This window comes from Muntiacus reevesi, chromosome 12, assembly GCF_963930625.1.
Source record: "Muntiacus reevesi chromosome 12, mMunRee1.1, whole genome shotgun sequence".
NCBI classification, from domain to species: domain Eukaryota; kingdom Metazoa; phylum Chordata; class Mammalia; order Artiodactyla; family Cervidae; genus Muntiacus; species Muntiacus reevesi.
Window position 1 is genome coordinate 57884414 of NC_089260.1, and position 15864 is coordinate 57900277.

At 41.8% G+C, this 15864-nt stretch overlaps 1 protein-coding gene across 2 annotated transcripts in view; it reads right to left on the reverse strand.

Annotated features, from left to right (window-relative positions):
- SNTG1 (syntrophin gamma 1) overlaps positions 1–14425 on the reverse strand; it is a 135566-nt gene extending 121141 nt beyond the window's left edge. For both annotated transcript variants that reach the window (XM_065903334.1, XM_065903333.1), the window contains exons 1-2: positions 14399–14425; positions 6191–6325 (exon numbers count right to left, since the gene is read on the reverse strand). In XM_065903334.1, coding sequence (XP_065759406.1) covers positions 6191–6325; positions 14399–14425 — 162 coding nt within the window. The remainder of the gene's footprint in view (positions 1–6190; positions 6326–14398) is intronic.
- Between the last annotated feature and the right edge of the window lie 1439 nt (positions 14426–15864).

Here is a 15864-nt window from a genome sequence, read left to right on the forward strand (position 1 = left end):
AGTTGTATCCGTAGAATTTAGCATTGGGTCGAAATCAAAGTTAGATAATCATGTGCTAAGTGAATAAAGAGTTTCCCCTCCACATTTTCATTTCAAACACGTTATCATTGCAACAGCCCAGCTGCGTAGGCAGCATTGTCCCAATTAAGAGTGAGAAAATGCAAATGCAAATGAATTGAAGTAACCTGGCCAAGATCCAACTCAGGATGGAAATGAAAGTTTCTCAGATTTTACTGTCTTTTCCATTACACAGGCTTGAGACGAGGTGGAAAAATAAGATGAAAGAAAGAAAGATACTGAAAAATCTGGGTGTGCTGTGACAAAGAGAAAGAGTACTTAGAAACACCATTCTCCCCTGAGATGGGGAACAAAGGCAGGCACAACCCTCACCACTGTCCTTCAACTTTGTGCTGAAAGTTACAGGTAGCACAATACAACAGTGACGGGAATGGGGGGATCGGGATGGGGAACATGTGTAAATCCATGGCTGATTCATGTCAATGTATGCCAAAAACCACTACAATATTGTAAAGTAATTAGCCTCCAACTAATAAAAATAAATTAAATAAATAAATAAATAAATAAATAAATTCAACCTTAAAAAAAAAAGGTCTGTGGATTAGGGAGGAAAAAAAATTGTCTTTGTTCTCTGTCTATGTAGAAATTACAAAAGAATCAGCAAAAATTCCATGGAACTAATAAGTAGTTACAGCAAAGCCATAGGAGACAGGATTAATACACAAAATTCAACTGCTTTCCTGCATACCAGCCATGAGAACAGAAACTTGAGATTAAAATCCCAATACCATTTATAGTAGCCCGTTAAAAAGGGAATGTGTGTGTTTAGTCGTTCAGTCGTGTCCGACTCTTTGTGACCTCTCGGACTGTGCAGTAGGACTTACAGCCTGCCAGTTTCCTCCATCCCTGAGGATTCTCCAGGCAAGAATACAGGAGTGGGTTGCAGGGGATTCCTTACCAGCTGAGCCACCAGGGAAGCCCCAAAAGGGAATACTGTGGTGCAAATCTAACAAGTAAAGGTTTTCCTAGAGATTCAAATGGTAAAGGGTCTGCCTGCAATGCAGGATACCTGAGTTTGATCCCTGGGTTGGGAAGATCCCCTGGAGAAGGGAATGGCAACACACTCCCGTATTCTTGCCTGGAGAATCCTACTGACAGAAAAGCCAGGTGGGCTACAGTCCATGGGGTCTCAAAGAGTCGGACATAAGGTCACAAAGAGTCAGACACGACTGAGCAACTAAACAACAATGACAATACGTTTTCTATTTGGAAAACTATAAACTTTGAGGAAAGAAATCAAAGATGAGGAAGGGAAAGAGAAATATTTTATATTTGAGGACCAGAAGATTCAACATTTTCAAGACACTGACTCATCCCACTTGATCTATGGAATTGATAAATCCTAATAAAACTCCAGCAAGCTGCCTGTGGGTATTGGAAGCTGTCTCTCGGGTTTGTGTGGAGAGGACCTGTAACAGCCATGTGATGCCGAAACAGAGGACAGAGCCAAAGGATCTGGGATCTCTGGCTCAGACCTGTTATAAAACTGCAGGAATCAAGACAACACAGTGTTTTTTGTTTTGTTTTTTTTTAAAGATTAAACATACAGATCAGCCGGATAGAACAGCAAGCCCCAAAGTTCAGGAGACAGATGATGGTGAGAGTTGTAAAACAACGTGAATGTACTTAGTGCTGCTGAACTTTACAGTTGAATGTGGTTAAAATAGTATTTTTATATTATGTGAATTTTACCACAATAAAAAAAACATTTAAAAATAGTTCTTAAGAGCTATAATTCATGTACCTTTACACCAGCCACTTGAAAGTGCATAGTTTAGTGGCTTTTAGTATTGTCTCAGTTATGCATCCATCATCACAATCAATTTAAGAACATTTGTCTTTTCAAAATGTTGCTGGAACCCATCACTCCTGATCCCCTCATTCTAATCTTCGGCATGCTAATCTATACCATATCTCCATGGAATTACCTGTTGTGAACATGTCACATTAATGAAAATATACAGCATGTGGTCCTTTGTGTCTAGCTTCTCATTGTGATGCTTTTAGGTTTATCCATATTGTAGCATGTACCAACACTTTGCTTTTTAAGCTGCCAGCTAACATTCTGCTGTGTAGATACACCACAATCTATGCATCCATTCCTCCACCTCTGGGGTATTTATATGATTGCGCTACTATGACTCATGCTACTGTGAACATCCGTGGGCACGTTTCTGTGTAGACATGTGAGCTCATTTCTCCTGAGTGTCCTCAAAGGAGTGATACTGGGAACTGCCGGCTGTTCCACCCCACGGACATTGCACATCCTTTCCAGCAGGGTCTGAGGATCTCTGCTTCTCTGCAAGTTGAGGACCACTTGCTCTTTTCTGTCTTTTTGATGATAAACATCTTACTGGATATAAAGTGGACCTTGCTGTGGTCTTGATTTCTATTTCCTTGATGGCTGATGGTGTCAAGCACTTCTTTTTCCTTATTGGCCATTTATAAATCTTGTTTGAAAAAAATCTCTGTTCAAATCCTTTGCTCATTTTTATTGCCCATTTCATTAATGAGTTGAAAGCTTCTGCCAAATTCTTGAAGGTTACTTAGGCATATATAGAAATCTGGGTTGCTGGTTCTTTCTCTTCAGTAGTTGAAAAATACTGTGCCATTTCCTCTGGTTTCCATTGTTTCTGGTGGGAAAATCTACTATCATTTGAATTACTTTTCCCCTATTGCTAAAGAACAATGTTATTTTTTCTTGCTGCTTTTAAGTTTTTTCTTTGTCTTTAGTTTTCAGGATTTGATTAAGATCTGTCTTGACACAAGTTTCTTGGGTTTATCCTTTTGAGATCTGTCCCACTTCTTTAATGTATAGGTTTACGTCTTTGGCAAAATCTAGGGAGTTTTCAGCCATTATTTCTTCAAGCACTGTTTGAGCTCAGATCTCCTTCTCTTTTTCTGGGACTCTTAGGACTTAAATGTTGGATTTTTCATTTTAAGCTCATGGGTCCATCATATTTTTCAGACCAATTTCTCTCCTAAGTTCAGAGCGGGTGATTCTTATTGTTCTGTCCTCAAGTTAACTGATCCTTTCCTCTGTCCTCTCCACTCTGCTGCCAAACCCATCCTCTGAACTCTTATTTCAGCTGAATTTTCAGCTCTGCATTTTCCATTTGCTTTCTGCTGAGACTTTCTTTTTTTCTCACTTGTGTCAATGCTGTTGTAAGAAGAGTAAAACCATTTCATGACGGCTACCTTCCAGCCCTTGTTATAATTGTAACATCTGTGACATTTCAAGGTTGGCAGCTGTTGATTGTCTTTTCTTATTTAAGGTGAGGGTTTCCTTGTTACTGCTAGTCCAGGCAGGAGTTCCAGCTGCACCCCACGAGAGCCTGGCTAGGAGGCACAGGGCTGCCCCATGACTGCCCCTGGAGAGACCTCCATGGAGGTCTGTTTTTCAAGGTGCTGAAGTAAATCCCAGCCTTCCACAAGGCTACTTCTCTAGTGGGAAGTGGAGGAAAAACATATTTTTAAACATCAAATTTCTCTACCTATAGTACAAAACAAATGATGGCATTAAAAGTTGCAAAAAATATGTATGTATATATAGTGTGTATGTGAGTGGCTCTTTGATGGGAAAAAAGAGAAGAAAACCTGAGGCTTCACACCCCATTCACTCCAGATGAGCTGATAAGATTCCACCCCCCGGGAGCTGCCACGTCTCTCCTGATCAAATTCCACAGACAGTGGACCTCACTTCTGAATCCTGCATCCCAGCCCATCCCCCGTGGAGTGAACACTGACTCTCACAGTGAATGCCGGACATCAATTGCCGGACATCAATTTCTCCTGATGTTGCCTTCAGGAAATGATGGTTTCACACGTGGAATTACTAACTGCATACTTTCTCCCAAAAGGAAAACTAAAGGAAGTCGCCTAGTTTTGTTGATTCTAAGTCCTAATGATGCTCATTAGAACTCTACTGAGGTGCTAATTACATTGATGCCACGTATCTGATAGTTCTGCCATATTTAGAATTTAATCTCCAAGACTTTCTTGTCTGTTACTGGCAACCCCTTTGAAACGGGCATCTCTGAGATGAAATATGCAGCCATCTCATATTGATTTTAGTCTCACTGGCCTTCTAAAAATATATTGCCAACATTTAAAACCGACCTTGGTTAAATTTGATTTTCTTTCAGGGCAACGTTGAAAGAGATAGTATTCACAGGGATGGACATGACTTCCTCTGGTTGAGGGGGCTGGTCATTCAGGAGGTACAGGGACATAATAGTCCACTTCTGAGCACAAGGAAGGTGACTTTTTCTGTTAACTGAAGCATTCACGTTTCCACCTGACAACTGCTATGTACCGTTCTGATGTGTGTAATATATGTGTATATATTTACCATGTAAAATATGTGTATTTGTAATGTATATATGTAATATATTTTTCTGCCAAAAAATAAAGGAAAAGAAAGAAGGCAAGAAAAAAGCAACGGGCCGTTACTCTTTTTATTAACTAAAAGAAAGAAAGGGTGACCCTATGGGAACAGTGTAATCAGCCTTGACAGCAAGACCCATGATTCAGGATGATATAAATGGTTTGTGACAAAGAACAGTTAACAGGCTGCGAAGCATCCATTGTCTTTAGTCAGCAGGAGATTATCGATTTAGGACCCAGTGTGATTCCCTGCAGGATGTTGGTGAGAAGTAAGGTGGAAGCTCCAATTCAGCATTATTCACCCCAACAAAACAGTCTGAAATAAGCCTCTGAATCAGCTACACAGTAAGTCTACCTGCTGAGTCGCTACAGACATCCAGGGTACCCAGGATGTCACATGCTGTGACTCTCCCCTGAGATCACACATGACAACACTGTTAAGATGATGTCTTTGATGTTATTACACAAGAATGATAGACTCTAAAACATCCAGTTTTATGATAAAAGTATTCTGTCACATTCAATTTAGTTTCAAATTAGTTCAAAATTAGTTTCAAATTAGCTCAATAGGGTCTAAACTATGAAAAGGGTCTGATAGGCCCACATGGAATCCCATGTGCTAAGCCCAGGTCACCAGGAACTTGACACTGACCATCCTGCAGTTCCAGCCTCCCCAGGACAGTCACTGGTTTAACCACTCAGCCTGGAAATCCCCTGTCAGCACTAGAATGATCCGCCTCCCCCACAGACCCTCTCTCCCCTCAGGAGGATGACCTTCACAGAAACAAGCCTTTCTTTGGGAACAGTTTACTTTTTCTGACCATTTCTCCCCCTGAAAACCTCTTATTTTCTTTAGCTGACAGAACTCCTCCTAGTTGCCAGATGAGTACTGCCCAACCCCAAGCCCATCAGACTTCTCTGTCCATGAAATTCTCCAAGCAATAATACTGGAATGGGTTGTCATTTCCTACTCCAGGGGATCTTCCAGATCTGGGGATTGAACCTGCATTTCCTACACTGCAGGTGGATTCTTTACCACTGCACCACCAGGAAAGGCCTCATGAATCACTGAATAAAGCTCATAAGATCTTTAAATGTACTCAAGTGAAACTGAACACCCCTCAGCCTGAACACCTCACCACTGAACACTCCTCAGCCTGTCTCCAGAGCTGTACTTCAGTGAGGAGGCTGACCAGGGGGCTGTGGCCAGCAGCAGATTCCTGTGTCCACTGCTGAGGGCAGAGACAGAGCCTGCACAGCACCCAGCGTGACTCTGTGAGGTCCACAGAATCTTCCACTCACAAGCCCCGGGGAGTATCTTGACATGTGTTCAGGAACCACCTCCTGCTCCCCGGAGACTCCCCCCTCTGAAGGTTCAGTGAGATGTAAGGTGAGTTCAGAGTGGAAACTGCCACGTGATGTTTTCACTTAGTCCTTGGGTAGGAACGGTACAACCCGCTCCCTCATGATCACAAACACAAGTGTCCCACCACCACACAGTGACAACTCGGAGTCAACAAGACCCCAGACTGGAGATGGGCCCCCATGTATGTCTTGGGACCCAGTACAAATCCATATGCAAGGACGCTGCTTACTACACTGTAGACAAAAATTACTGGCTCTGAGAATAAAGGAAAAATATTAAGTATTTTCTGTGAATAGATGTTTTTATTCATGGCAAGACAGAAAAAATGAGAAAACTTCAAGAGAGGGAAGAGATACTTACACCGGAATAGAAAGGCTCTCCGGACACACATGTCACGTCCTGCTCCTGGATCATCAGGATATCCCTAGCCAGGTGCAGCCGCACTTTGAAGGGCTCCTGGTTACCATCCTGCAGCAAACAGATCCCCGTCTTTGTCTTCAAGCCAAAAAAGAGCAAAACAGAGAAAGAATTATACTCAGTTCATAGATTATATTTTTACGGCCTTTTTAGCAAAACATCAAGAAAGCTAGAAGAAATGTAGTCAGATGAGCCTGAAACAGAACAGGTACAGAGAAAAACATAACCATTTCACACCAAGCTGTTGTTCAGTTGCTAAGTTGTGTCCAACTCTTTACGACCCCATGGACTGCAGCACACCAGGCTACCCTGTCCTTCACCATCTCCCAGAGTTTGCTCAAATTCATGTTCATTGAGTCAGTGATGCCATCCAACCATCTCATCCTCTGTTGCTCCCTTCTCCTCCTACCCTCACTTGTGACCAGCATCAGGGTCATTTCCAATGAGTCGAGTCTTTGCATCAGGTGGCCCAAGTATCAGAGCTTCAGCTTCAGCATCAGTCCTTCCAATGCATATTCAGGGTTTATTTCCTTTAGGATTGACTGGTTTGATCTCCTTGCTGTTCAAGGGGCTCTCAAGAGTCTTCTCCAGTGCCACAGTTGGAAAGGATCAATTCTTCAGTGCTCAGTCCTCTTTATGGTCCAACTTTGACATCCATACATGACTACTGGAAAAACCATAGCTTTGACTATACAGACTTTTTTTAGCAAAGTGATGTCTCTGCTTTTAATAACTGTCCAGGTTTGTCTAGGATTGTCATACCAGGTAGGCCTCATAGAGATATCAGAAAATCCCCACAAAGATTTGGAACGTTAGAATTATAGCTTATATGCTATATTTGAAAAATAGTGAACATTTATTTAATATTTACAATCTACATAACTCTTTTTCGTAATGGTTTTATTGAAATCCAGTTCACACAGTATACATTACAAAATTCAACCCCTTAAAGTGTTCAATTTGATGTTTTAGTGGAGCAATACACAGCCATCATTATAAACAAGTTCTGACCATTTTCATTACACTGAAAAAAACAACATATCCTCACGCTACCCCATCCCCACTGCATCCTCAGTCAGTTCAGTCATGTCCGACTCTGTGACACCATGGACTGTAAACCACCAGGCTTCTCTGTCCATGGGATTCTCCAGGCAAGAATACTGGAGTGGATGTCCTTCCCCAAGGGATCTTCCTGACCTAAGGCTCAAACCCGCGTCTCTTATGTCTCCTGCACTGGCAGGTGAGTTCTTTACCACTAGCACCACGTTGAGTCATTCTTAATTTGGATAAATGGATACATACGTAGAAATATATTTTTATCCTTAGTAGTTAAGTAGCAAGAAATCCCAGGTAAATAATACTGAACTTTCTCTTGGAATATAAATTACACATGGATTATTAGGGGTTGGTTTCTTTAAGAGATTTTCACAGCATTGATGAGAATATACTGAGACATTGTGGCTTCTAGGGAGAATTTTCTGTAAACTGTTTTATTCCACGTGGGGTACACACCATTATGCCCTTTATTATATGTGGTTAGATTGGCCTATAATTATTCTGTAAATGTTATAATGTCTTTTAAGGAAAAACAAGTTTTTCCAGGAACTGTGATGGTCCTAGTGTCTCCTCTGAGACCACACACAGTCGGGCCCCCATAAATCATATCCATTAATCCCCCCAGATCTCAGCTCAAGTGTGTATGTCTAGAAGACAAAAGTATTGATATTTCACCAAAAGCAGAATTTATTTTCTTTAATACAGAACACAAGTTTTGTACATTTTTCACAAGGCAAATTCTCTCATGCTTACAATGTGATCCTGGCCAGGGGCCGATATCACACTGCCTGAAATGCTCAGGAGAAAAAGGGAGGAGATGACATCAAAGCCCGGGGAATTTAATTGGGTGCGTTTGATGGTTTTTCAACGGACAGAACATTCCATACCATTCCCCTAGCAGAATCACGAACTAGCTGGCACTCACAGATAAAGCTCTGCCTCAATTCGAGGAGGAAAGAGGGGCTTTTCCCTGAGACCCTATAAACACATTATTGTCTCACATCAAAGAGAGATTGAAGATCATCCAGGGAAAGCTTAAGGAAATAAAGCACAGCTCGGAGGTTTCTCTCATCACATTTCTGATGTGGTCACATTTCCATCCACTCAAACTATATGTGCGATGGCCCTTAATTACTGGAGAGTTGTCCAGAAAACAGAATGCGAGCCTAGAACCATGCTGGGCTTCTCAGAGCACAAGTGACGGGAGATAAAGAATGAGGTAGCTTCTATTAGAATGTAATATATGTGCCATAAATATATATACCAATAAATTTCTATTTGGAGAAAATGACAAACTGAGAGATAATGAAGCTAGCAATAAATTAACATTAAAATATGTGTTTCCATATAAATGTTACATATATTCTATTATGAAAATACAGCTCATGGACATGAAATTACATTAAAAATCCCACAGATGCATTTGTTTTTCAAATACAATGTAACTAACAAAGAGTCAGACATGAATTAGATGATAATCTCTGGGCTTATAATATTCCTACTCAACCAAATATACAAATAAGGTGCAATATGATGTTTCAGTACTTGATATAGGAGAAATGTAGAGGAATGAATTAGCTATTCATGAGTGAAGACGTGTGAGAGAAGGCTTTGTGGACAGAAAGAGGTGGCTTGTCTTGAAAAAATAAGTTGAGAAAACAGTAAGTAGAGAAGGCAAAAGTTATTTTATCCAAAAGGGGGAAATTTGAGTAAAAATAAAGAAGCATGAGAATGCAGAGTCCATGTGATGAAGAACACAGCCCTGATGTGGAGCCCATGGAGTTTGACAGGGGCCAAACCAGAAGACGTTTCAGGAGGAGGGGCGGGGGGAGGGAGGTCAAGGTCCCTGAACCGTGTTCCCTGCAGGTTGGCACTGCACAATACACTTAGAGTAGGGTCTTGTAAATCTATTTCTTAGACCAGAGAAGATGGTGGATGGGAACTGGGAAAGTGAGAACACAGTTACTGCTGGCAGAAACATAGACCTCGGGCAGGAGACTCTGGGGGCCAAGCGGATGGGTCAGGCCCAGAACTGCTTCAATAGCTGCAAGAAGATGGGTAATATCCATTTCAGACACTCTCCTGGCTCAGAGCAGCCTGCTGGATTGGCATCATCACTGTGGAAGGTGGGCACACAGTTCATTCACTATATAAAGCTGACTGTGTGCCCAGATGTATTCATTTATTCACTTGACTTTGGTCCCCCAGTGGTTCTGGCAGATGGGACAAAAGCAGAGGCGTGGAGACAGGCAGGAGGTGGGGTCTGAACCTGGGCCTGGTGTCCTCTGGCAGAGATCTCTGTAAAGATGCCTCCCCATCTTCCTGTACACAATAACAGGGCTATCAATGTCTCTCACCAAAGCTCTGGGAAGAACTCAGCCTTGAATAGTGGTGCTTCCTGGATCAGAGTGATGGCAAGTGGCTGCAGAAGCCACTCTGGGCCTGGGGGACGCCCTTCCTGCCACAGCTGGGCTGCGGAGGGAGCTAAAGACACGAGCTGACACAGGGTGGGAGGGCTGGATCCACACACCCTTGTCCCCCATGCAGTCTTGGGGGTCGAGAATGGGAAACAGTCCCTGAGAGTGCTGCCTGCGCAGCATGAACTAAATCAGCCCTGGCTGCGAAGCCTTTACAGGTCTGGGGACCCAGGTTGTTCAAGAATAAAAACTCACCCAAATAATGACCAGTCCCGCATTTTAGCATAAACTCAGGACCTAAGTTGTTTGTCTTCAACCTTTTTAACCTGTGGTTACATCACACCTGCATGAGGACATGCATGTGCTGCATATAACCTACAAGCACAGTATGTGATTATAAAATCTGAAAAATGACATGTCTTCAAAGGCCGTTTTCCTGTTCCTGATGGACGATCCTACCTTGCACTGAATTTTGCAAACCCCACGCTGAAGTCTGTTTCCTTAGAGGAATACTAAAAAGCAATGCCTCTTCGTTACTCAAAAGGCAATGCTTTTAAGCATCTAGTCATTGATTTCTTTTCTGTGAGTTAATGAAGTGTGTTCATGAATTTACATTGATTTACCCTTTGTTCTAAAAACACACCTCACATGTAAACTTATTAAGAATGTGTGCTTAGCATAAATCAAGTACTTTTGGAAATTCAAAAAGTAGACTGTCACTGACTTCCTACATGAAATAGAAAACCTCTTAAGTTCAGGTTCTAGGCCCTGAAAGAACACAAATTTTGTTTTCATTAAACTTTAATATCTATGTTCCTTTCACCCTGAAAGGTAATATCTGTAAGATGACAGAAGAAACTGTACAAAGCCAGGTGGAGACCACCACATGCATGGCCAGTAGTCTTTCAGGAGTCCTCCTATTTCTTTGTTTTGGTTGCTGAGTGTAAGTTATCTGTTCCTTAAGCCTGCAGTTGTGAGTGATATGTGACCCCTTGTGTGGCTCTGTCTGTGGTAGCAGAACTGATCGTACCAAGTGTCGCCCACACAAGACGCTTGTAGCCTCATTTCATCCCCTCCCTTCCTTGCTGCACTGTGTCTGACCCAGCCTCCTCCTCTGCTAACTTCCAGCCACTTTTCAAGCTCTTATACAAGAAGTGCAGCTCCTTGAAGCCTTCAGAGACCCTTCCATCCAAAGGCCTTTGTTGACTATGAAGGCTACTCCATTTCTTCTAAGGGATTCTTGCCCACAGTAGGAGATATAATGATCATCTGAGTTAAATTCACCCATTCCAGTCCATTATAGTTCACTGATTCCTAAAATTTTGACGTTCACTCTTGCCATCTCCTGTTTGACCACCTCCAGTTTACTTTGACTCATGGACCTAACATTCCAGGTTCCTATGCAATATTGTTCTGTACAGCATCAGACTTTACTTCCAAGACTGGGCATTGTTTTTGCTTTGGCTCCATCTCTTCATTCTTTCTGGAGTTATTTCTCCACTCATCTCCAGTAGCATACTTGGCACCTACCAAGCAGGGAGTTCATCTTTCAATGTCATAGCTTTTTGCTTTTTCATACTGTTCATGGGGTTCTCAAGGCAAAAATATTGAAGTGGTTTGCCATTCCCTTCTCCAGTAGACCACATTTTGTCAGAAATCTCCAGTATGACCCCTCCATCTTGGGTGGCCCTATACAGCATGGCTCACAGCTTCATTGAGTTAGACAAGGCTGTGATCCAGTCCAAAGGCAAGTCCTTTCTTCTTGGAGCTCAAGGCCTTCGTCAGGTAAGAACATTCACCTAAGAGTCAGTTAGTGTTGTATTTAGGCATCACATGTAGTGATACCATAACATTTAGCTCCATGTCACATCATTTGACTTCACTATATATACTATTATCTCTAGAAAATCTTAGCAAGTTATTACTGTTTTCACTTTTTAAGGATTATTAATCTATAGGACCTAGTACAGTCTTTTACTCATAGTAGAGTTTCTTTCAATATTTGTTGATTGAATCAGTCACAGATTATATTTTATTATATGAGAGACTAATCAAATTATATATAGGCAGAAATTATTAAATTAGTAAGTGTGTGTTATAAAGAAGCATGTATTTTCACATCAACACCTATGATATTTTATGGAGGACGGATGTGAAGGTGAATCGTGAGGAGAGCCTGGACTGAAAAGGGAATGTGGACCTACTACTGCACATTTTGATGATACTTTTAAGGTAAAGAAGCAGTAATCATGCCTGGCTGTGCATACACTGCTTCTTCTGCATTGTGGGTTTTGCGTTTGTCCTTATTGTATTCTCTCCTAATTTTTGCTTCTTTTCAGATTACTGAATGCCAATAAAAATAATTACAACTTTTTCTTCTTAAGAGAAGAATTTTTTAAACAATAAATAATCCTCCTTCTCAAAAATAGTCTGTATTAGATAATTAAGATGTCTACATGAAACTTATCTAGTCATATTTCTATTTCTTCACAAAGAGGAGATATCATGGCATTTGTAGGGCAACATTCTAAGTAAATCTCTCTGTGGACATGAATATCAAAATTTCATTGTTTGTAGCTTATTGGCAGTCAAGAGAAAATAAGCTTACTTTAATATATCTTTGATATAATTTTCAGTGATGCAGGACTCTAGAAAGAGGACAAAACTTAGACTTTCCAAGTGGCACATTATGGTTTTGCTTTTGCTGAATCCATTAAATAGAACTCAGCATTTCATGTTGCTGTTCAATCACTCAGTCATGTCCAACTCTTTGTGACCCTATGAACGGCAGCATGCCAGGCTTCCTGTCCTTCACTATGTTCCGGAGTTTGCTCAAGTTCATGTCCATTGAGTCAATGATGCTAGCTAACAATCTCATTCTCTGCTGTCCTCTTCTCCTTTTGCCTTCAATCTTTCCCAGTGCCCAGGTCTTTTGCTGCATTTTTCAGCATTTCATAAAATCTCTCAATCTGCTTCTCTGCAGAGTGAGAGACAGGCTAGAGTGTCTTTACATGTCAGTTCATGGAAAAGTTCTAAGACTGGATTTCTGGCAAGCTCTGATTTCAGCCCATCTTCGAGGTGATTTGCTCATCTTCAGAGCATCATATCGTCCAGTAGCCCTTCCGGTCCAACCAGCAGGTGGGAGACACATGGGAACTGCTCTGACAGCTCTAAGAAGCTGCTCCACTCTGGGGGTGTCAGAATGGCAGCACCCTCAAGGGATCCGTGCCAAAGAGCAGGAATGTTGACTACAGAAGCAAGGGAGCGAGAACCTCGAAGGTATCACTGGTGTAACATACAGCTGAAACATAAGGGGATTTGATATCTGCTTCAAATCAGTGAATCAAAACCTTCTGTGTAAGAACCCATCCAGGAGTCAATATTTTGGCAGCTCAAGTCCAGGTGAACTGTGCATTAGAAACACTGCCCACTGTCCAGTCTCTGCCACGGGAGTCTCTGAGGTGTTTCATGGCTGCCTCATTCACACAACACGTGTTGAGACTGATGAGGGCTTCACTGCCCAGAACTAAGACAACACTTCAATGGAAATGGTAGGTTTACTACGCTCATTCAAAATTAAGAATACCTTGTTGTTCAGTTACTTGCTAAGTCAGATCCTACTTTTTGCGACTCCATGGACTATAGCCCTCCAGGCTCCTCTGCCCATGGGATTCTCCAGGCAAGAATACTGGAGTGGGTTGTCATGCTCTCCTCTAGGGGATCTTCCCAACTCAGGGATTGAACCTGAGTCTCCTGTTTGGCAGGTGGATTTTTTTTTACCACTGAACTGCCTGGAAAATCCATGGTGTATGATACCATGTACTATATTTACAACTAAAAATGACACAGGATTAAAATTTATGCATCTACATTTAAGCTTCTCGAACAATAATTTACCTTTTTAAAAAATGCATGAAAAAAAAAAGCACAGGGGACACATGTGCACCTGTCACTGATTCATGTTGATGTATGGCAAAAAATACCACAATGTTGTAAAAATAAAATAAACTAATTAATTAAAAAATAAAATAATAATTTACCTTTTTAAAAAAGTATGAACTGAAAGGTGTTTTCTTTGGTTATTTATACATTAGCAAATACAACATATTTCAACATATGAATATTCGCCTTTTGCCTGAAGAGCGCAAAGACAATGCCTTGAATGTCACATGAAAAGATAATCTTTCTTCCTAAAATAGAGTCATTGCCTTCTCTGAGGGCCCAAGTTCACGCACTGTTGACTGCACACTTGAGCAGGCTTTAACACCCTTGACAGAGCAATGCATCACTTTAGCTCACACAGAACATGATGGCAGCTCCACAGAGTCAGAATCACCAATATTAATAGTTAAACATCACTGAAATAGTGAAAGAATAGTGGAATCTAACCATTTATGTGAAAAGAATTAGTTTAAAGGCTCCCACTATCTGAAACCTTCAGCGCACAGCTTAGGGAGGAGGACAGCTCAATCCAAGGAAACATGCTCCCTTCTTGCAGGAAGAAGTCCAAGGCTTCACAGACCCTCCATGTCTTCCAGTCTCTCAGAGACAGGTTGTGCTCTGGACCCCATGGGCCCTCACCCACCCCTCTGCTGCAGGCCAGGCACCATGGACATGAAGGAGGGCCAGTGCCCACCCCCAGCTCCCTAATCAAAAAGCAGAAAGGCGTGGGACTTACCTCCTCACAGGCAGTCCGGAAATCCATGTGCTACGGCACCCACAGGATGTCGTCTGAAAAGACATAGAGAGGCCGTCAAGCACAGCACCGAGTGTCAGGAGACTGCAAACCAGTATGAGAGAGGAGGCATCGGGTCCTGTGGGGGACCCTGTGTCCACAACCCCTGTGAGGACGGAAGGATGAGACAGGAGGAGGCAATGGACCGTCTCCCTTGGCTCCTGTGAAGTGTGAAGCCCCTGCCACGGCGGGGCGAGGATGCACACGTCCAGGTCCCTCTCCCTCCGCTCAGCACCCGGATGGGATCCAGGGCAGCATGAGACCCTCTCTCCAGGGGGGCTCATCCCCACCATCCACTCTGAACCATACTTTGCAACTGGGGAAGTGAAGTGAAGTGAAAGTCTCTCAGTCATGTCTGACTCTTTGTGACCCCATGGACTGTATAGTCCATGGAATTCTCTTCTCTAGGCCAGAATACTAGAGTGGGTAGCCTTTCTCTTCTCCAGGGGATCTTCCCAACCCAGGAATAGAACCCAGGTCTCCGGCACTGCAGACAGATTCTTTACCATCTGAGCCACCAGGGAAGTCCCAAAATACTGGAGTGGGTAGCCTATCCATTCTCCAGTGGATCTTCCTGACCCAGGAATTTAACCAAGGTCTTCTGGGGAAGAAACTTCAACAGAAATAATTACAAGTTGTCTATAATGTGGTTATCTCTTGAAAAAAAGGTTGACAAGTCTTTCTCTTTTCAGTTAAAAAGCTACATGCATGAATAATTGTTTCTGGAACTTAGCATTTGATTCACAGTGTGAAGTAAGGAAGCAAGTTATTTATCAGAGAAATAATAAGATAAATTGATGTATGAAATATCCAATACAGATACTTCTAGTGGTCACTGTAATATCTAAAAGATAGGCATAGACTTAAATACTCAGAAATCCTGTCTTGTTTCATTTTAAATACTTTAGACAGTTTTCCTTTAAGTATGTGATAAACTTAAAACTAAGAGTCATCATAGAAAATTGACACCCTGTCAGCATTAAAAAATGTGGAGTCAAAATATAACCTTTTAGGTAAATGAGATTTCAAAGTAAAATAAATAGTGCGTTCCAAAACAGAAGACTTGATACAATTCGAATTACTGCTCCTCTCCACCTTTGCAACAGTAAACTCTCTAGTCCTTTTTGTCATTTTCTGTTGTGTGAGATTGATGAGCACTTGATAAGTATGTGTGAGTGGAATAGAGTACATTGCCACTGGGTTATCACTGTTGCCTTTGAAAGAAAAGAGATGGCCCATTTTCAGTAGAATTGAACATGCCACATAATATATTATTTTCCATAAATATAAGTCTTGTGGATTGTGAGCCTGGTTTGGTTTGACTGGAAAGCATAAGGAAGTTGATGTTAGTAAAGTTAGGTAAGACTAAATTGTTAGCAAATAAAAGGGCAATTTGATGAAATTATAAC